Here is a 23,561-nt window from a genome sequence, read left to right on the forward strand (position 1 = left end):
AGGTTTGCGTGAGTCATTCTGGTGGGTTTTGGACGTCGTAGACATGCCGTTACATCCAGACAGACCATTAGAAGATGCGCTCGAAATCCAGAATAAATCCCAAGTCACAGGGCCGTCAAACACGAGCGTCAGAGTGCTTTCAAAAGGCTAATTAACCCACGTTCACATAGAGATATTTCACCTAATCGGCTTTGAAAAGCTGCGAGGTGAAATTAAACATTAAAAGTTCAGACCCACCTGGAAGGTGAATGAAAAAATGTTCAGACTGTATATGCTTCTTGTTAGTTATCAAACTATATTTTGTATTATATTGTATTTTGTGTTATACTTAAGTAATGTCATTGTGTTTTTGTCATTCAATTTTTTTTTAAATATGTCTGCATCATTTTTATTAATTTTGAATTCAGTTTTACAAAAACTAAAAAAGAAAAGTTTTAGCTGAAATAGTTTTTAAAATTAATATTTCTTATTAATAATGTTTAATATTTAATTTTTATTTAATATATATATATCTATATATATATATATATATATATATATATTTTTTTTTTTTTTTTTAATATGTATATCTCTGAAACAAAAGTTATTGTTTATTATACATAACTGATTTTTAACATTAATAACCCGTATGTATGTATGTATGTGTATATCTATTTATTTATTTATTTATTAATTTAAAGTTTTAGTAATTTTTTTTTATTTTTTATGTTTGCATTGTTTTTTTTAGTCATTTTAATTCAGTTAATTCAGAAATTACGTTTTTGTTGTTAATATTTAACGCTAATAATGTTTAATATTTTATTGTATTTCAGGTAATGTTTAATTATTTGTTTAATTTATATATTTATTTATTTCAGGTAATGTTTAGTGTGTGTGTGTGTGTGTGTGTGTGTGTGTGTATGTATATGTATATATATATATATATATATATATATATATATATATATATATATATATATACATATACATATACATACATACACACACATACACAGTTTAATATTTTTACAATATGAAATAACTTTTCTGTTTGAATACTTTTAATCGATTAATTAATTAATTAATTTTTTATATTTTAGATTTATTTGTGTGCGTATGTGTGTATGTATAAATAATTTATGTATATGTATGGATTATGCCACATTAATTTAGGCCAACCTATATGAGCTCAGCTCATAATATCATAATGTACATAATGATGCCTTATAAATTACTAACCCTTATGTTGGTTTTGCAGTCGGAAACCAAGCTCTATAATGGCTCAGATAAAGACATATCGGTGTCTGGAAACAAACTTACTAAGAAGGAGTCACTCAAGGTACAGCTACACTCATTAATTGATCAATACAGACTTTCAGTGCATTATTTATATATGCATTCTGATTACTAATGATAATGACGAATAATGTGACGTTTTGCATGCATGTCTGTTCAGGTGCAAAAGAAGAACTACAGAGAAGAGAAGAAACGCGCCACTAAAGAGCTGCTCAGTACCATCACTGATCCATCTGTCATTGTCATGGCCGACTGGCTCAAGGTTTGCCATTAAAATGTGTTTATTCTTACAGAATAATAATGCATGTCCATTTAATGCACATCTCTGCATAAATGGTCCCAAAATTGTCTTATTTTTCATTAAATCCAGAGCTGACCGATGCATTAAGTTTTGATAGTAAATCCAAAGAAATGAAAGCATGATTAAAAAGTGAACAGCACTTGTCAGTCTTTCTGTCGCTGCAGGGGTAAACAACTTATGCTAATAATCACAGTAATACTCACACTGATGATAATATGTGAAAAAAGAGCTGCAGGGTCTGGAGGAAAGGAGGTTAAATCGATCTTAGCTTTGGATCAAGCAATCAACCCACATGAGGAAACGTCCAGTCCTGTACTAGTCTCTTTTTCTCTTTCAGATTCGAGGCACGCTGAAGAGCTGGACCAAGCTGTGGTGTGTGCTGAAGCCAGGAGTCCTGCTCATCTATAAGACCAATAAGAACGGCCAGTGGGTCGGGACTGTCCTGCTCAACGCCTGCGAGCTCATCGAGAGACCCTCCAAGAAGGACGGTTTCTGCTTCAAGCTCTTCCACCCGCTTGAACAGTCCATCTGGGCCGTCAAGGTACACAGAAGACTCAGCGGGAGCCATTCAGATTACGATGAACATTTTTGGATTTGCATTATTTGCATTATGATTTAGTTATTAAAAGGTGTTTTTAAATGGGTTCTATTTATTTGGGGGTCCTAATTCAAAATTCCCCAAAAAGTATATATATTCAAAGTTCTAAAAAGTGTTAAATGCATAATAAAAACAAATAATAAGTAATATACATATATATGATGTGTATATTTAATACATAATAAAATATAAAATGAATATTGAATATAATATAAAAATTAAATGGATATATAAAACAAAATGTTAGGATTCTATTGAAAGTTTTTAAATATATATTTTAATATTAGTATTATTGAAAAAGTTTATAATGTTTTTGTTTCTATATAATTTTATATTAAAATGTTTTTATTAATTAATAAATTAATATTAATATTTTTTAACATTGTTTATATTGTAATTAATGATGTCAAAATTAGCACGTTAATGCAGGCGATTAATTCTTTCAGTTTAACGCCTTAAAATTTTAACGCAGTTTAACGCAGGGGCGGAGCCTAGGATTGGCCACCCCACTCATAACTGCTAATTCTGTCTCTTTTTTCTTGACAAGAATGCATTTATTCAGTCACAGAACGTCTTTACGAGCACATCAAGCAGGAGACGTTTCAGACGCGCGCTTCAACTTCACTTCAGCGTCAGGCGCGAGTCAAACGAGCGCGGAAACTGTACTGTGCTCGCAGCGCGTGCTCTTCAATACACGCACAAAGGTGCCGGCGCGCACATAGCCTGTATCATTTCATATCAAATCGTGAAAGAAACTACGAGCATGCAATGTCGTGATCAGTTAAGTCATGAAGTTACCAAAAAGGCGATTAAAGCTGCCATAATACTGTGCATGCATGTAATATGTTACAGTATATATGAGTTACATTGAGAACATGTCTCTGAAATGGTTTTCAAAAGTGTCCTGGAGCATCCCAGCACTGTCTCCCTCATCTAACACACTCGATTCAACTCGTCAGTTCATTAGTAGAGACTGAAATGGGTCCGACCTGAAATGGGTCAGAAAAGGTAAAGAGAGTTGAGATCTGATACGATGCGTGTCAGATTCGTGTCATGTTCAGTAGCAGCAGCTCTTAAAGAAATAGCAGCCAAAACAACCTAATAACCAGCTGCTGTGATGTCTGTTCATCAAGAACAAAAGAAAAAAGAGGAAATAAATAACTTTTATAGTTTTAAGGATTCATCTGTATTAGAATTTAGTGTTTGATAACTTTATACAATTTCTGTATATTTCTGCTAAGGGGCACAGGTAGATAAATATGACATTTATTATAATGGATTTGTGTGAAAATTGTTTTAAGTTCACTTAAATTAAAAGTTATTTTTAAAGTCTAATAAATGTTAAAATTGATAGCTCTTAATTATAATGTAAAGTTAAATGGCTATAGTCAATGGTTAAATATTAGGGGGAAACATTTGTATAGGGAAATCAGTATTAATTGGAATCAGTGATCCATGGCCTTCAGTCATAAAAATAAAGATGCCATTAAACAAGTATTAAAAAAATACTGTCTATGTTGTTTGTAAATTAATTTGAAGATTGAATGTGAAATTATTGCAATATAAAAGTATATTTAAAAACTTTAATGTTAGGTGGGATTAATCGCAATTCATTTCAGAAAAATGTGCGATTAATTAATTATTTTTTTTAAATCGATTGACAGCACTATTTATAATATATTATAATATTTTTGGAAACTTTTTTCAGGATTCTTCAGAAAGAACTGAATAGAAAGTTTAAATGATTATATATATAATATATATTTTCAATAATATTTGTATTTTATTATTGAAACTTTTAAATGTTTTATATGTTTTAATATCATTTTATATAAAATAATTGTATTATAATAAATTATATAATAATTTTTTTAAATATGTTTTAATATTTCATATTTTTATATTAATTTTTATTATAATTTTTTTTTTTTTTTTTAAATATATTTACAGGATTCTTCAGAAAGAATTTAATAGAAGGTTCAAAAGAACAGCATTTATTTATTTATTTATTTATTGAATGAATGAATCTTTGGAACATTATGTCTTTAGTATCACTTTTAATCAATTTAATTCATCCTCACTGAATAAAATTTCTTTTTAAAACGTTTATTAAACTGTGTATTAAATACAATGAAATAAATATATATTTTAAAATAAAAGGTATAAAAACAACAACAATAATAACTAAAATAAAATACTAAAAAATGATGAGTATGTACAATATGGGCTATTTAATATTCATCAAATTTTTAATATTACTTGTGTTAATTTTTATGTGTGGTTGAAGTGTTTATGATGTTCGTGTTTGTGTCTCAGGGTCCTAAAGGAGAAGCTGTGGGCTCCATCACTCAGCCGTTACCCAGCAGCCACCTGATCTTCAGAGCAGCTTCAGAATCAGACGGTGAGACACAAACACACAGACTTACAGAAAGAGCGCCAGGGCTCCGGACTAACTCTTTTTACTAGGAGCACTGTAGCCCCTGACTGAACATTTTAGGAATTTCAGTTACTAATAATATTACAATTTCTTGTTTATTTCATGTTTATACACATTTGACAGTAAAGCACTAAGCTTGATTTGGAAAGCTTACAATATTTATTTTATTAACAACAGTAACATGTGCGAAATCTAATTTTTATGTAGAGAAGGTATGTATTGTACTCTTATTAAATGTACCATTATTCTTCTATAGTCTATGAAACTGACCAACAACTTCAGTGATTATGTGTGATTTAGTCGCAAATTGAAGAAAAGTTTGTTTTTCAAAGCACTTTGTCATTTTTCTTACTTCATACACAAAAAAAGAGCAAAACTCTGATTTCTTGATGATTTGATATTTTATAATAGCCTAGTGATTTTATAATTATTATTTTATAATTTCAAAATATAAAGGAAAAAGTATAAATGAATGTCTAATAAGCCAGTAAGTGCTCCTCTGCTGCCATCTACAGGTTATAGCCTAATGGTGATTTGATGTATTTTTTAATTTTACACAAGTGTTTGTTTTCCACTGTATATTTTGGTCATTTCTTATTGAAAATAACATTCAAATTGGATCATTTAGGAGCTTTAAAGTGCTGGAAAGAGTTGTGTGAAATGCTTTCTCTCTCAAAAAGCTGTACAAACCCTGAAATGAATAATGTAATAACATTCGACTATTTCTGCCACAACACCATAGTTACAGTTAGCGTCACTGCTTCTGGTTTTCTACGTCAGCGCTGTTTGATCTGTTTATAACAGTGCTGTCAATCGATTTAAAAATGTTATCACGTTAATCATGATTAATCACAAATTTAAAATACTAGCATTTACCTGTAAATGTGTTGAAATAAAGAAATGCATGACAAACTAGTTTAAGGAAACAGAACCCTTTCACACTTGCGCCAGGTATGAGACATAATCCTTATTATTCTTTTATCATTATTCTTTTGTTTTTATTCAGCCTTTATACTGGCAATAAAACGTTTACCAAGCCACATCGCTTCAATCCCAGTATACATTTACCCAACTATTATCAAAAGTATTTCTAAATAAATACAACAAAACATTTTCTTGCGACCTTACTTGAAGTATTATGACAAAATGCATTATGAAGAAGAATTGGACCTGTTCTGCAGCTGCATTAGAGCTAATATTAGCATCATGCTTTATAAGACAATTTATGAGATTAATAGTACACTTTTACTCAGAACTCACTTCAAACCACCATCGAGTGTTTGTAATAACTTCCTTTTACGATCACATGTAGAATTTGGTCGTTTACTGTTGTTAAAATTAGCTATTTTTAGCCTTTTATATCGCTGTATAAATTAGCATATCAGATGTACACATTCACTCAAGAAAATCACATACAAATATCCTATCGTAATCGTGTGTTTATTAGAGGTCGACCGATTAATCGGCACCGATAGTTGATTGCCGCAACTATCGGTTATCGGCAAAAATCCATGCCGAAAGTTTTCCGGTTTGCAACCATTGCTGGAGTGGCTGAGAAGGGTCCGTTGGCATTATACAGTACGAGAGCGGCCTCTAGAGGCAGAAATCACCGACAGCACGTGTTGTTTATTTTGACACGTGACACTGCGCACTGCACAGAGCGGGAAACTCCAGACACGCATTTAAATACAGCTGACAGAAAATCCTGCCACGGTACAGAGTGCCATTCGCATAGTTTTCTATTAAATTACATTATATTCTCCCAAATCATTGTGAATGTACATAATGACTTCACCCTAGGCTATAAATTATGTATTGTGCATTTTTCAGTAAAACTTTTTTTTTTTTTGTTATCAACATTTTTATTTATTTTTTATACATAACATCCAAAAAAATAAAAATAAAAATAAAAAATAAATAAATAAAAATAAAAATAAAAAACAACAACAGACACATACTCAATATCTCAAAGTCCAATCAAAGGGAGGGAAAGAGGGAAAGGCAAGAGAAACACAAAAGTCACTCCTTTATACAGTCACGTATATCAAAAAGAAAGCACTGCCAAGCATCGATGGTAGAAGGCTTGGCCCCATTGATTCGTGCTGTTGTACATTCAGTAAAACTTTTGTCTTTCTGTGGCTCTAATAAAATGCCACATTGTTCATTCTTGAAGCAAACTTATGTCCGTTTGGTGATTAAATAAATTGTTTTAGACCGCCACTTGAATTGAACGCAAAGCATCTGGTGTGTGTGTGTGTGTGTGTGTGTGATATCTCTGAGTTCTCCTAGACACAGCACTGCGCTTTTGCCCGGTGTGTGACAAATTTTTTTTTTTTTGATTAGATAATCATCAAGTGTTAAAAAATAGAAACAAATAAAGTGTGTTAGTACACACACAATATCCATATGTATGTAATTTTAATGCTATGGCCTTGTGTAGATATTTAAAGATGGCCATCTTTAAGCATGATTGTTGAAATTAAATGATAATACTTAACAATAAGAGTCCATTCGTAGCATTAATGAAAACTGTAGAAGTATCGTTCCTTGTGAGTGTGTTCATTTCAACATTAACTGTTAGCTTCTAATAGGCTACATTTTTAAATTTTAAAGTTTCTTCTTTTAACATTAGCAAACTATGAAATAACTTTAATGATCAATATTGTAAATAATATTAATATTTTTATTCATTTACAAAGTATGGTTCAGTACTGTTACTGCTTTAAAAAAAAAAAATAGTAAAGCACTAGCTTTCTTTCAGTATCCATTTTGAAAACTATCGGTTGATTAATCGGTATCGGCCAGTGTGGTCCAACCTAGCTATCGGTATCGGTAAAATCCACTATCGGTCGACCTCTAGTGTTTATTATCTTATATAATCTATAGTGGCTGTTGTCATGTTTATTTCTGCCGTTCCGGCTGAAACTCACGTTGTTTGTGACGTTACAACCGCCTCTCCGTTCTAAAGTTGTCAGGGATACATTCCAAGTATAATACACATTAGTAAAAGGATCTATTCTTATTTTTATTTGTCTATATACATCTTGGGCGGCCGTGGTACATTATAAAAGTAGCCCAAAAAAACCGCAACCCACGGCTCTGTAATTTTTTCCCACGACTATAATTTCAAAGTAGCCCACTTGTGCCGTTACCCTCGCAACACGGGTTCGCTGTACCCTCATCACACAATGATAGATAACCTTCCGCGCTGCGATGACGGGAAGAAGTTGGGGTCAAACCTTATCAAACGATTAATTTGCGTTAAAAAATATTAACGCGTTAAAATTTTTTGATTAATTGCATGCGTTAATGCGTTAACGTTGACACCCCTAGTTTATAAGAGAATTCTGTGCAGAATTTGAATGCATCTCACTAGATCTGACAGCAACCTTTATTCATTCTGCAGCTAATTCAAATGCTTCTCACTGGATCTTGCAGCGCTGTGTCGCGAAATCAAATTTGCTTCCCAAGGAAAGCTGTTCTGACTCGAACAAGTCTATTTGCGCCGTGGTCTGAGCTGATAAACAGTCCGCGTTGCGCAACTCAAACTAGTAGTGGGATTTTGTTACGCTTTTGTTTCGTTTGCCTTTTGATGTTTCTCATATGCGACAGAAATTGCAGCGCAAATTGAACAATGCGCTGGTCGTGCCAGTGCGATCGCGCACAAAATTAACTCGCACCGGCAGAAAAAATTGGCGCTAAATGCACTGAGCGCTGCATGTTACTGCAACATCAGTCTTTATAACCCTGTGTCATGTGTGCAGGCCGCTGTTGGATGGACGCTCTTGAATTGGCTCTGAAATGCTCGAGTTTGCTGAAGCGAACGATGATCCGAGAGGGCAAAGAGGAGACGACGCAGACCGCAGAGCACTCGCATATCAACTTCTACAGTCTGCTGAGGGCACACAACATGCAGGGCTTTCAGTAAGACACACACATTAACACAGCCAGCTTCCATCTTACTGGCTCTTCAGATTAATATTTTATTCAGTGCTGATAAAAAGTGACACTCGCATATTCATTTTTAATGTCAGACATTCCACGGCGGAGTGCCGTGACATTCACTCTTGAGAGTTCAGTCTTGGCTAAGACAATAGTACTTTATATTTTATGGCACATGACCAATATTAGAAATGACTATGTTTAAATGCACATTTAAAATAAAGTGCATTAACATCCACTTTTACGGCAAAATAGATTCCGGAAGGGGTTTTTTACAGTTTATTTTCCCATAGGGATTTAAAAAAAAAATCTTCATAAGCATGTTATAAACCATGAACCAAACCAAGCAGCTACGAATTTAATCACAACATTACAAACTTTGATTTCAAGCAGAAATTATTTGAAAATTGGACAAAACAACTAATATAGGGAGTTTGTGTTGCCTGCAAGTGCTTTAGATGCATAGACTCTCTGATTGGTGGAATTTCCTGTACAGCATCATGGGTAATGTAGTTTTTCACCAGGAATTCAGGTCTTAAATGTGATTTTAAAAATAAGTTGAAATAATGCGAACAGGTGGTTTAAAAAAAAAAATCATATAGCGTTACAAATCATTTAATTAAAAATCAATCTTCCTACTTTGGAAGTAAAGTTTTTACTTTTTAAAAAAAAAAAGAGAGGGAGAGAAAATGTTTACATTTTTTAATAAATGTTTTATTTAAATTAAATTGTTTATTTTTTATATATTTATTTAAATTGAATTGTATGTCATTTATATTAAAATAATTTTAATATGAGTTAAAATAATGCCAATGGGTTACTTCAACAAAAGCATATCCCATTAAAAATCAGTCTCCTATTTGGAAGTTTGTTTTCTCCAAAACTATAAATTGTCATTAAAAAAGTGTTTTAAAGAATTAAAAAAAATTATATTGAAATTTTATATTTATATAAATATAATTGTTTATGTAAAAAAACATATATATATATATATATATATATATATATATATACATACATACACAGTATGTATATATATATACACAGTATGTATGTATGTATATATGTATATATATATATATATATATATATATATATATATATATATATATAGTTGTTATTATTATTATTATTATTATTATTCATACCCTTGGTAAATATGATCAAAAAAGGTTGTGGAAATAAGTCTGCATTGTTTATCCATTTGATCTTGAAAGGAATGGTCTCTGATCTCTTGTCAGATGTTCTCCAAACTTATCAGGCATTATAGGTGAAGATTCAGAGCTGTTATCTTGGCAAAAGGAGGTTGCAAAAGTATTGAATAAAAGGATATGATTAATTGTGGCCAATGTGTATTAGAGAAAAACATTTATTTCATAATGAGATTTCTCTCCCATCTTAAATTCTTATTCTCCAATTAAAGGTTAGATTTTTGTAAATTTTTAAAATAAAATATCAAAAGGATTAATGATACAGATTTATTTTCACAGCTGCCTTTGATCATTTTTACCATGGGTATGAATAATTTTGAGCACAACTCTCTCTATATATATATATATATAAATTTATATATTTATTTTTAATTTTATAATTAATAATTATATTTATAATTAATTATTTAAATGTATTTAAAAAATATTAATAGTTAAGAATTGGTAAAAATCACTGTAACTAAATAAAATCACTTTTATAAACAATTTGTCCACATAAAGCTCTGAGTGTAAAAGCAAATTAAGACATCTAGTAATCAAATCAGATCTGAGTTTGTTTTATTACATGAACTGACTGTTTCACTCTGTATGCCCATATTGACTGAAACTAAAGTAGTTAAAGCATCACTGGTCACCGATTAATGCAAGTCCTGTGTTTGCATACTAACTGAGAGTTTGTGTGATCCGTCAGGTTTAACGACAGCGACCAGTTTAAGGATCCGGACCTGTACTCGGATAAGTCAGACCGTGAGAACGAGCAGGAGCAGGAGGAGTGGGAAAACGAGGTGATGGAGAAAAGTGAAGAGAGCGACAGCGACACATCAGAGCGGCAGGAAGACTCGTACATCGACCTGGATCCCAACGAGACGCTGCGGGAAACGACGTACATCGAGCAGAGCCACGAGGAGCTGGGAGAGGTGCGTGAGCGACGCAGTCCTTCATCTAAAAACTCTGTAAATTATGACATTATCATCATGAATTATTGAGGTCCTCACATGCGTTTGGCTGGAGTGGAGTGTTATTGACGCACAGATGCTAACACAATATTCAGACAGCTATTTTTACAGCATACAGCTGGGAGATGAACAGTAAGTCTGTGTTGGATGTGACACAATCTGTTCATTCAAGCTGTGCGTGTGTGAGTGTGTGTGTGTGTGTGTGTGTGTGTGTGAACTTGTTTATGCAACATTGAGGGGACCAAATGTCCCCACAAGGGTAGTAAAACCTGAAATTTTTTGACATTGTGGGGAACGGCCTGCAGTCCCCACAAGAAAAAAAAAAAATCAAAAATCAAAATAGTAAATGATGTTTATCTGAAAGTGTAACAATAGAGTTAGGTTTAGGGTTAGGGGATACAAAATATTGTTTGGTCAGTATAAAAGTAATAGAAGTCTATGGAAAGTCCCCACAATTCACAGAAACAAACGTGTGTGTGTGTACCTGGTATTTATCACGTTATGGGACCAAATTTTTAGGTCCCATGAGGAAACAAGCTTATAAATCATACAGAATAAAGTTTTTTTTGAAAATCTAAAAATGCTGAAAGTTTCCTGTGAGGGGTAGGTTTAGGTGTAGGGCAATAGAAAATACAGTATGTACAGTATAAAAATCATTACGCCTATAAAATATGGAAACACAACATGTGTGTGTGTGTTTCAGGCTGGCGAAGCGGCTCAGACAGAGACGGTATCAGAGGAGAATAAATCTCTGATCTGGACTCTCCTGAAGCAGGTTCGGCCCGGCATGGACCTGTCCAAAGTGGTGCTGCCCACCTTCATCCTGGAGCCACGGTCCTTCCTGGACAAACTGTCCGATTACTACTATCACGCCGACTTCCTGTCCGAGTAAGAGAGTAACACACAGACACTCAGCTTACAGTATACAGATGCTCCTTTATATTCACAAATAACCAAACGAAAACTAATAAGAGAATAACTGAGAATAAAGCTGAAAAAGATATACATTTTAGGTGAAAATGTTGTTTTAAAATTGAAGTACTAGTATTAGTAAAACTGAAAAAAAAAAAAAAAAAAAATTGAGCTAAATATAAATTCTAAAATGACAAAATAAAAATGACAAAAGAACATAAAATTGTTAAACCAAACTAAAAATTTAAATATGACAATGAAAATGTAAAAATAAAAGTGAACTACTATAATAGTATATAAATAATTAATAAAATGACATTGGAAAGGAGCATACATGGAATTCCTGTCTATCTAGTGTTCCAAATTAGTCTCTTATTAGGGACAATAAATTGTGTAAAAAAATAATTGATAAAAATAATAAAATTAATTATTGGTTTATTATGGTAAAACATTTATATTTAGTTTATTTGGTTTGGTTTATTATTATTATTATTATTATATTTTAAAAACATCATTTTTATTTTTGTTTATTGTGGTAAAACATTTATATTTAGTTTATTTGGTTTGGTTTATTATTATTATTATTATTATTATATTTTTGGTTAATTTATTTAAATTAAATTGTTCATATGTAATTTATATAAAAATAATTTTAGCATAGTTATGGATTAAAAAGTGGACCAAACATGGTAAAATCACACTATATAATATTAAATGAAATAAATTACATTTATAATAATAATAATTTAAACTCACTAACTCACAATAATAAACATTTTGTCCACATATAGTTCTCAGTGTAAAGGCAAAATAAAATATCAAAAGAAATGTTATTTTGGTATTGGTGAAATGCTATTATTTATTTGTAGTAATATTTTGAATTGGATTTTATTAATGTTTTCAAATAATTTTTAGAGTTTTATTAATAAAAAGTTATATTAATTTTGTTGTTTGTATTTTTTTTTTTAATGTCTAAATAATATTTATTAATTTTGATATATTAGTTTTAGTAATTTTAGTACCAAACGAAAATTAGATTTTTTTTTTTTATCACTTTGTTTTATTTTAAGAAACGGAAATGTTTTTTATTGTTTTAGTGTTAGTTAACAACAATAACCCTGGTAAAAATACACACAAAAGCATCAAATCAGATTTTAGGTCATTTTATTACAGTAACTTTACCGTAATTATGTTTTGTTGAACTCATCAGAGCGGCGGTGGAGGAAAACGCTTATAACCGCATGAAGAAAGTGGTCAAATGGTACATTTCTGGATTCTACAAGAAGCCAAAGGTAAAGACACATTCACTAACAGCCCTTCAGACATCTGGAATATGTCGTTTCCCCTCATATTTTCAACGTTTTTGTCACTGAAAGGGTTTGAAGAAACCGTACAACCCCATTATTGGAGAAACATTTCGCTGTTTATGGATCCACACCAAAACCAACAGCAAAACCTTCTACATCGCCGAACAGGTAAAGCAGCAAAATCCTCCTTAGTTCCAGTCAGCTTCTACTGAGCTTCACACCAGCATAACGTGTCTGTCCTCCTCCAGGTATCCCATCATCCTCCGGTTTCAGCCTTTTACGTCAGCAACAGGAAGGATGGCTTTTGTCTGAGCGGCAGCATCCTGGCCAAGTCCAAGTTTTACGGTAAGAAGATACGATGATAAATCACGTCGTTTTGTGCAACACACGTGTCTGATTGCAAGTTTGTTGGCGTGTTTCTCAGGAAACTCTTTGTCGGCCATCTTGGACGGTGAAGCCAGGTTGTCGTTTCTGAACAGAGGAGAGGATTACGTGATGAACATGCCCTACGCACACTGCAAAGGTCTGTCCACACACACACACACACACACACACACACACATACAGCTAACAGCCCAGACTCTTTGTATCTGAATCCAGCGCTCATACTGCGCCACTAACACCCGTCCCCTGTGTTGTCTTCTGTAGGGACACATCTAGGTATGTTTACATGTTGAGTAACTCGTTTGGACTCGTTTAGATGCATGTGCAGTATACAGTCTAGAGGTTTACATTTTAGTTAACACATGAGAGTTTGGTAACACTTTATCTCTCGATAATAACAATAAAAATATTATTGCATTATATAACACTTAACAGACGATTAGATAATGTGCATTTAAACTGATAAATAAATTGATAAATATTATTTATAGCATATATATATACGTATATAATATATATTATTGTAATGAATGTTTATTTATATTAATGTATATTTATAATGTAATAAAGAAATTATAATGAAAAATATTAAATTAGATTTGAAATTTAAATGTTTTATTACAAGTGTGTGTAGGTGTATATATATGTTGTACATATATACACACGCACACATATATACATATATATATATATATATATATATATATATATACACACACACACACACACACACACACACACACACACACACACACACATATATATGTATATATATATATATATATATATATATATATATATATGTATATGTATATATATATATTCTGTATATTTAATACGTGCACTGTTTTTATATAATGTATATTAATAAATATTTATATAACATCTGTATGATTCAGAATTATAAATTATTTTTGATACATTTATTTATATATATATTATATATTTATTTATTTATAACTAGTAATAGAATTGTTACTACTAATTAGTAACAAACATATTTATAATTGATATATATTATATACTAATGTTATATATTATATGTGTTTTCTTATTATTTAATTGTATTATGATAATTGTTTATTTATTATTATTAAATTGTGTGTGTGCATGTGTTTTACAATTATAAATATATTTATATACAGGGCCTAAAATTAACACTCGCCAAGCGCCAAATGCGAGTGAAAATCGGTGTTGGCGAGTATATGTAACAGTGTCAGTCGCCAGTTGGCAGGTACAACTTTTACGAAATATAACAATGCAATGTAGTAAAAACAACAGCCAGTTTTTAAAGAGATTCACTGTTTCTGACATAAGCGAATAAAACAATCTTTTCCGAAGACAAGATCATCGTGATGCTGTTCTGTCATAACAAGCGACAAGAGCGAATCAAATGATAGGATCCAAACGGGCTGATAAGGTCAGAGCAGTGTGATGGCCAGCTTGTCCTTAGACACGGTTCTTATAACTTTTACCTGAGAAGATTTTGCTGCTTCATTTCGGAAGATTAACTTTTCCCTTCTTTATTCTTTAAAACCTGAGAATGTGGCGACACACACCTGGGGTTTCACTGCCTAAACAGTGCAGTGCGGCATAGTTTGAAAAGCTGCGCATTCGGCTGTACACACAGCCGCTTCAGACAGCGCACCAGTAGCGCTTCAACGGACGAAAACACACACAATTATGTCAAAATGCGCGGTTTGGGCGAGTTATCTCGTAAACTTAGTCTTAAGTGAGTTATAAAGTCTTAAATGACCGTAAAGAGTTGGGAGAAATGTGACATATCCGCATCAGGTTTTAAAGAGACAGCGCTCTCTAAATGTTGTTATATATTTCAGAGCCTATTAAATGTTAAAAATAATGGCTTTCAATTATACTGTAATGTTGAATGACTATAATTAATAAGAAAATGCATTTAATAGAGACACCAATAGCAGGACAAATCAAAAACATTGTAAATATGTTTAGTCATTGTAGTAGTAATAACTGCCTGTTTTTGCAAAAAGAGTTTCATGGCCGGTAAAAAAAATTTTTGGCCGGTAAATATTAACACGTCACCAGCCATTGGCAGGTGTGGCAAAAAGTTAGTTTTAGGCCTTGTGTATATATATTCTATATTTAATATGTGTATTGTCATTATATCATATATACAGTATGTGTGTGTGTGTGTGTGTGTGTGTGTGTGTGTATATATATATATATATATATATATATATATATATATTAGTATATTTACAAATATAAAAATATATAATTATATAAATATTTAGTAATATGTTTCATAATTATAACTAACATTTTAATATGATGCATTTATTTAAATATATTTAGAATTAATAATAGTAATTATTATTATAATGTGTTTGTGTATTTGTGTGTAATATATATATTATAGAATGTTATTTATATATATATATATATATATATATGTGTGTGTGTGTGTGTAATATATATATTATATAATTTTATTATTAAAATACATATTTAATAATTTTTATTTTATTTTATTTTATTTTATTTTATTTTTTGGATCTGTTAATCTTGTTAATGTCTAATTGTTAAAATAAAGTGTTACCAAAGACCCATCTCTTGAAGACTAAGGTCTAGCTTAGCGAGCGTCATGTTTTTCCGTCTGTCTGTCCAGTGATTTGTGCGTTGTTGTAAGACAATTTTATAAGAGAGCATGTGCAAATAATAACTCTTACACACACAGGTGTATTCACTAAAACTCGGATAGACCACTGACTCACGAAGATTAACACACATGCTGTGTGTGTGTGTGTGTGTGTGTGTGTCTCAGGGATCCTGTACGGGACTATGACTCTGGAGTTGGGCGGTCAGGTGTCCATCGCCTGTGAGAAAACAGGCTACAGCGCTCAGCTGGAGTTCAGACTCAAGGTGTGTGTGTTTATACACTCGTGTCAGGGTGTTTTCAAGCTTTTGTGACATTTTAGAAGAACAGCGAGGCGCCCACAGAAAGGCCACACACATCACATCCATATCAAACTAAATGCCACACCGATAACGGCACAACATCCACAAATGAACCATGCTTTGTGTGACTCTATTCAATGGTGTGACTAATATTATCCCTGTCCGTCAGCCGTTCCTCGGCAGCAGTGATATCTTGAATCAGATCAGCGGGAAGATCAAGCTCGGGAAGGAGGTGCTGGCGACACTTGAGGGGCACTGGGTGAGTATAATAGTCAAAAACTAGACCATCTGCACATAAAAATCACTAGAAATCAGCAGTAAATGTTACATAGAAATCCGAAAATGTGTTTGGTCGCTTTACATGTCATTCAAATTGTCTGAGTGCGCGGTTCTTAGCCGGAATAGTGACAAATCTGGCAATGCAAGACTATTTTTTAGCAGATCTAATTGTATTAGAAGTTTGTTAGATGTCTTTTAGAGGTCAGATGTCATTGTGTGTGTGTGTGTGTGTGTGTGTGTGTGTGTGTGTGTGTGTGTGTGTGTTTTACAGGACAGTGAAGTCTTCATCAATGATAAGAAGACGGGTGAGATGGAGACGTTTTGGAACCCGACGCCGGACCTGAGGCAGACCCGTCTGATCCGCTGCATCGTCCCTCCTGAAGAACAGGGCGAGTTTGAGTCCGAGAGGTAACCATGCTTGTCACCTCATTTACGCAGTGTAGAAAACGTAAAATGTCATGGGAATTGGGTCATTTCTGATGAATAAATCAAAAGTAGGGCTGTAGAATGAACCAACTTGTGAAATGGACTAGTGTCTGTGAATATTAATCCACAAAAAGACTATTAAACTGCAAAATACTACTACTAAAAATAATAATAAAATTATTCAAACTTAAAATTTTCATCCATGCTTTAATTCTAAAAATGAAAGGAAATAAAAGGATTTTTTATTAATTAAATTGTTCATGGTTTTATGCATTAATTTGTTTACTACAGTTTTATTACATTTGTATTAAATTATAAATAAATTAATAAATTGTTTGAGCTTTATGAATTCACTTGATTAGACATGATTTTGATTATTAATATTTTATTAAACCATTAATAATGGTTTAATAAAATCCAGAAAAATAAAAACACAGAATTTGGGACAATTTTAATTAATTAGACATGCTTTTTAAATACTAACCTTTCATATAACCATTAAAAAAGGAATCTAGAAATATGATTTTATATTTTTTTTAAATTATAATTCAAATGGAATCCAGAAACATTAAACCATTAGGGGGGGAAAAAATCCTTAAATTATTTTAATATTTTTTCATTATTAAATATTTAATTGTTGTTTTAAATTAATAAATGTATTATTATATAATTAAATTAAAAATGGAATCCAGAAAAAAATTAAACTGAAAAAAGGTGTCGTGAAAATGTATTTTATGTTCAAGAAAAAAAATAATTTTAAATCATATCTACTAAAACTAAAACAGATTACAAACAACCTAGGAAAAATTTTTACAAATTGAAAAAAAAACCCAAATAGATTTAATAGGGCTCTGCATGATCACTAACGCACAGTAACATGAGAAATAACCCCTAATTAGGAAAATGAACACATTTTCAGAAGTGTTTCTGTGTCATCTTTAGGCTGTGGCAACATGTGACACGGGCCATCAATAACAGGGACCAGACAGAGGCGACCAATGAGAAGTTCATCCTGGAGGAGGCTCAGAGGAAGGCGGCACGCGAGCGCAAGGCCAAGTGTGAGGAGTGGATGCCCGCTCTGTTCGAGCAGGACCCGGCCACCGGAGAGTGGCATTACCGCTACGCCGAGTAAGTCACACCTGCCTGCTCGTTTCCGAACGCCCGTTTCACAATACTCCTTCTGCAGTGCGTATGCAGTCCGTGTGTGTTATGTATGCTGTGCAGAAGCAGCACGGATTCATCGTGCTTTCACGCAGAACCGCAGTCCGCTCCTGATCCACAGCTGTTTGCACAAACACAACATTTGTGACCCTGGAGCACAAAACCAGTCATAAGAAGCACAGGTATATTTGTAGCAATAGCCAACAATACATTGTATGGGTCAAAATTATCGGATCATTAAATCATTAGGATATTAAGTAAAGATCATGTTCTATGAAGATATTTTGTCAATTTCCTACCGTAAATTTATCAAAACTTAATTTTTGATTAGTAATATGCATTGCTAAGAACTTCATTTGGACAACTTTAAAGGCGATTTTCTCAATATTTAGATTTTTTTGCACCCTCAGATTCCAGATTTTCAAATAGTTGTATCTTGGCCAAATATTGTCCGATCCTAACAAACCATACATCAATGGAAAGCTTATTTATATATGATGTATAAATCTCAATTTCACAAAATTCACCCTTATGACTGGTTTTGTGGTCCAGGGTCACATTTATCCATTATTTCAATTTTATCCATTTATCCATTATTCTCTTTTTATACAGTACAGAAATACAGTGTTTCATAGCTTCATTCACGTTTAAGCGCAATAAATATAAGCAACGTTTTATTCAATGCGTTTTACTTCTATTTATAAAAAAAGTTGCTCAAGCAAGTGGCAAAACATTTAAACAGTCTACTTTCCTTGTTTAAAAGTAGCAGGCTATCAAAAACTGTTAAATTAAAACTTACCACTGACTCTCGTGCCTTTTCCTTTGCATTTAAATTTTTAATAAAAGCAATTCTGCAGTTCATAAATAACTTTGTTTTTCGACCTCTACAAATGCCATATTGCCTTGTTCATCTAAAAGTGCACTTTTCCTTGTTTTAAAGCTAGCCAAAAAGCCAAATGTGTTGACTGTGAAACATAGTAGGCTTTAGTTAATTTTAATAATGCGGAAAAAAATATGCACCGCATATGCACTGCTGACGGAGTATGTGTGAAACAAGCTTAACACCTGCTGCCCCCTGCTGGATAGAAAGTTCATTGTTTACTGTGAGGACTGTGTGTTTCTCTGTGTCCTAGCACTCGTCCTTGGGATCCGCTCAACGATCTGATTCAGTTCGAGAAAGACGGCTGTGTTCAGACCAAAGTGCGCCACAGGACGCCTATGGTACGTTCAGCCAGTGTAGTTAGTCTCAGTACCCAGCAGGGCTCCCGGAGGGACAATTACCTGAGCCAGGTACGTCCTTCTGTCCCCACCCCTCCCTCGTTCTACCCACAATCCCTCTCCCTGCTTCCATCTCATCACCGTCTGCTGCCGCCTGCGCTCTCTGTCCATTCTTCAACCAACCAATTACCATTCTGCAAAGCAACCAATCATCTGCTGCCTGACCTGGTCACATGACCGCGGTCTCATTTTCAGCTTTTGTTTTTTCTTTGTGCTCTTTGGCATTTGCAAGTGACTTTTGCATGCTTGCCTGTGTGATCTTTATTTGTTTTTTTGGTTCCATCAGGCATGCGTCTTTGCAGCTAGGGTCCAAAATTAACATTGGTTTGTGAATCTTTGTATGGAAATGCTGCTTTATTCACAATATTTTTAGTGGTATTGTGAAAGATTTTAATAAATAATAATAATAATAAAAAAGGATTAGAAATTATATTTGCATTTCAATAACAAATGTAAAAGATAAATAAATGATTAGAAATTAAATTTGCATTTGCATAGTAAATGTAGTAATAAATAAAAATAAATAGAAATTTAACTTTCAATTACATACTAAATATAGTAATAAATAAATGATTAGAAATTAAATATGCATTTAAAAACACATGTTAAGGTAAATAAATTATACAATTAAATTTGCATTTACATAAATAATAAATGCAGTAATAAATAATTAGTAATTACATTTTTATACAAATAAATTTAATAAAAATGATTAGAAATTATTTTATCGTAGGATATCATATAAAAAGTAAATACATGGAATGATAAAAATAGAAATTAAATATGCAGTTAAATAAAAATGTAAACACAAAAATGATTAGAAATAATAATAATAAATAATAAATGTAATAAAAAGATCAGAAATTAAGTTTATATTTAAATAAATGCAATAATAAAAAACAATTAGAGATTGAATATGCATCTAAATAACAAATTTAAAAATAAATACAAATAATTAGAAATTAAATTTAGATAAATAACAATTAAAATTACACTTTCATTTAAATAATAAATGTAATATTTAAATAAATCTAATAATAGAAATAACAAAAATTTATTTAGCTTTTAAATAAATAATAAATCTAATAATAAAAAAATATATAAATCAAATACGCAACTTGGATGAAAAAAATATCAGTGGCAAAAATATATCAGAGGAAAAACTAATCAATAATCCTATTATTGTAGGGATAATAGTATCTTTTTTTAACCCAAAATACAGCTTCATGACCAGTATTACATATTTATGGCTGGTAAAATAGTTCTTGCCTCATTGCCGTTGGCAGATGTGGAAAAAAGTTCATTTTGGACCCTGTTTGAAGCCTTTCAAAAATTCCAGTGAATCATATACACAATGCAGACTGTCATAACCATAACATAAAGACTGAATCATGTGAATGTCCTGCTCTTGTCGGTGTGTGTGTTTGATTAGGTGACGGGACCAAAGCGGAAACATAAGAGCGACAAACCTAAAAGTCCAGAAAGTGGCTGCTCGTCTCCGGAGCCGGACCGCCAGGACTCTTCAGGCAGCGAGAGTACGTCAAACACACACACAAACATGCGAACAATAATCCAAAAACTCATCATGATCTTTCATTCAGGACACAAGAGCAAACACAACAGCCGCCTCAGAAAGAAAGGAACAGATCTGAGTGAAATCCAAAGTGCCATTGAGTCGATCAGACAAACCCAGGAAGACATTAACAGGTGAAACGGCTTCTCATACTTAATAAATGAATTATTTTTCGGGATGTAACGATATTATCGTGGTCACATGATGATATGAAACGATAGGTCTTCAGGGCAAAAAGCGTAGTTTTTAAAATATATTTAAACTTCTTATTCTAACATAAAAGGTCTTTAAAGTTGTGTTTTGGGCCATTATGCTTTGGCACAGTCTCTGTCAAATGAACTAAAACTTTTTTTCCAATTCTTCATTTGCCTTTTTTTAAATATTGCATCGTGGACTTCATATCACAATATTTTGAGATTTTGATATCGTTGCATTCCTAATTATTATATTAAAAAATGATCAATAAATACTTGAAAAACGACAATATTAACTTTGGTTTGTCTGGTCACGGGTTTCCAGGAACGTCAACGCTTTGAGGAGTCGAGTGGCGAGTCAGTCGTCGACGGAAAGTTCATTCCTGACGCAGAGAGACGTGGCCATCATCCTCTTCCTCATCTTCCTCCAGGTCCTTCTGAACTTCATCTTTAAGTAACGGTCGAGATTGACCCAGAAACCTCACTCCATCCCTTCAGCACTCCATCCTTCAGTCAGTATCGCCTCGTGACACAGACAGTTTCGTTTTTTATGGATTTGTGTTGCGATCGCTGCGAAAGGACAGCCAATATTGGACTGAAGTGCATTGTGGGATGTTTTAGAAATGGCTGTTTACTTTTATTCTTCAAAATGAGGAACTGTCATCAGCCTCATAACCTTTTAGGCCATTGTTTTAATTGATTTTAATAATATTTTTACCCATCATCAGCGCCCCCTGCTGTCGCGGAGGACTTCAGTTGACGTACTAATGAAATATTATCAAACTATTTTTCCCCCTAAAATTAGAAAATAAATATAAATATTTTGCTTAACAAAAACCCTATTCTACACATTTGGTTTCTACTAGTTTTGTTTTTTATGAATTTGTGTTGCGATTGCTGCGAAAGGATGGCCAATATCGGGCTGAAGTGCATTGTGGGATGTTTTAGAAATGACTGTTTACTTCTTTTCTTCAAAACGAGGAAATCTCATCAGCTTCTTAACCATTTAAACCATTGATTTATTTATTTTTATTAAAATGTTTATCCTCCATCAGCGCCCCCTGCTGTAGTGGAGGACATCAGTCGATATACAAACTAAATATGATCAGATCTAGGTCACCCCCCCCCCCCTAAAATTAGGAAAAATATGTATTTTACTTAACAAAAACCCTGTTCTACATATTTTGCATTGTGCTATTATTTTCATGACAAATAAGCACATTTCTCCCCAGACTGTCATGACTAAAGTGCAAACAAAAAAAATCTTGTTCTCTTCACTGTTATCCAAAAAAATATGAATTTTTATTAGTATTTGTACGTAATAGTATTCATTGCACTGCCTGATTTAAATACAATTTTACTGACACGTTACAGCAATGAAAATATGGAAATGCTCTCCTAAAACAAAAATATTTTGATTTCTTAAAATTTTTCGAGGGCTGAAACACAACCAGGACTTTTCTCCCAAGTTTCACTCGCATATAAAACTTAAAAGGGTTCAAGTCTTCTGATGTTACTTGTATTTTATGACATTTTTATTAAACGAATGAAGGATGTTGCGAGTTGAGGTCAAATTTTGTATTATTTAAAACCGTTTCCGGGAACAATTTCACTATAAATCTTAATTTGAACAGCACAGTGTGTGGATCCTGCATTTCATACGTTCCTAAATCGTGTTTGAAGGTAATAATGTTTAATTTATTTGAACGATACCGAAGCGTGTACAGTATAGCGAGCGTCACATTTAATATTACTCTGAGGAAACCGTAGATCTAGGCGTAGTAAACCTGTAGCAGGAAATACTGTTGCGTACTTTTGTAGTTGCTTGACTCTCGTCTGCCACTGTTACATCAGACTAGATGTACGATTAACAAGCCAAATAGTCTGAGAGTAGATTAGCGTGTAAACGTCACTTCTGTATATAGTCAAGAACCGATTTCCTTTTGTACTTCTAGAGAAACGCCGTCACCCATAGCCCACGTGTCTTTGTTCTGCGGGCGTTCGTTTGTTCGCTCGCACAGCGTCCAATCAGATGTTTGAATGTGCTCACGTCGACAATAACTATTAAAAAACCACGTGCCTTTCCAAGCGGGTCTTGCAGCTGGAGTTTGAGGGATTTTGAGCCCGACTGTTGAATTCCTACCATGGTTTGTCTTTCTTTCTCACTTCGAGTGAATGTGCCATATTCAGACGTTTGCGGCTCGGCGTTTTAGATTCGTCCCGGAGCTCGACGCTGCCATAGATCTGCGTGTCTTTAGCCATGCGTCTGCCTCCGAACCAGGGATCAAACTCCACGTGCATCGCGTTCAGTGTTCATGCTTCTAGACCGTGTTCTTTGTCTTTTTTTTTTTTTGCCCAGGCTCTTTTTAAAAAGCGTTTTTACTCCAGTTGAT

At 32.8% G+C, this 23,561-nt stretch overlaps 1 protein-coding gene across 8 annotated transcripts in view; it reads left to right on the plus strand.

Annotated features, from left to right (window-relative positions):
• The window catches only part of osbpl8 (oxysterol binding protein-like 8), a 96,786-nt gene extending 74,062 nt beyond the window's left edge, over window positions 1-22,724 (plus strand). For 6 of the 8 annotated variants that reach the window (XM_058772070.1, XM_058772076.1, XM_058772074.1 and 3 more), the window contains 19 exons: window positions 1,238-1,318; window positions 1,436-1,537; window positions 1,914-2,117; window positions 4,491-4,575; window positions 8,376-8,535; window positions 10,456-10,681; window positions 11,424-11,608; window positions 12,843-12,924; window positions 13,009-13,107; window positions 13,188-13,284; window positions 13,364-13,462; window positions 16,124-16,221; window positions 16,427-16,516; window positions 16,808-16,944; window positions 17,905-18,090; window positions 19,257-19,413; window positions 20,834-20,936; window positions 21,003-21,108; window positions 21,494-22,724. In XM_058772070.1, the coding sequence (XP_058628053.1) occupies window positions 1,238-1,318; window positions 1,436-1,537; window positions 1,914-2,117; window positions 4,491-4,575; window positions 8,376-8,535; window positions 10,456-10,681; window positions 11,424-11,608; window positions 12,843-12,924; window positions 13,009-13,107; window positions 13,188-13,284; window positions 13,364-13,462; window positions 16,124-16,221; window positions 16,427-16,516; window positions 16,808-16,944; window positions 17,905-18,090; window positions 19,257-19,413; window positions 20,834-20,936; window positions 21,003-21,108; window positions 21,494-21,626 (2,430 nt within the window). In that variant the 3' untranslated portion in view covers window positions 21,627-22,724. The remainder of the gene's footprint in view (window positions 1-1,237; window positions 1,319-1,435; window positions 1,538-1,913; window positions 2,118-4,490; window positions 4,576-8,375; window positions 8,536-10,455; window positions 10,682-11,423; window positions 11,609-12,842; window positions 12,925-13,008; window positions 13,108-13,187; window positions 13,285-13,363; window positions 13,463-16,123; window positions 16,222-16,426; window positions 16,517-16,807; window positions 16,945-17,904; window positions 18,091-19,256; window positions 19,414-20,833; window positions 20,937-21,002; window positions 21,109-21,493) is intronic. The other 2 variants (XM_058772071.1, XM_058772077.1) reach the window with 1 other exon arrangement.
• The last annotated feature ends 837 nt before the right edge of the window (window positions 22,725-23,561 follow it).

This window comes from Onychostoma macrolepis, chromosome 04 (genome assembly GCF_012432095.1).
Source record: "Onychostoma macrolepis isolate SWU-2019 chromosome 04, ASM1243209v1, whole genome shotgun sequence".
NCBI lineage: Eukaryota > Metazoa > Chordata > Actinopteri > Cypriniformes > Cyprinidae > Onychostoma > Onychostoma macrolepis.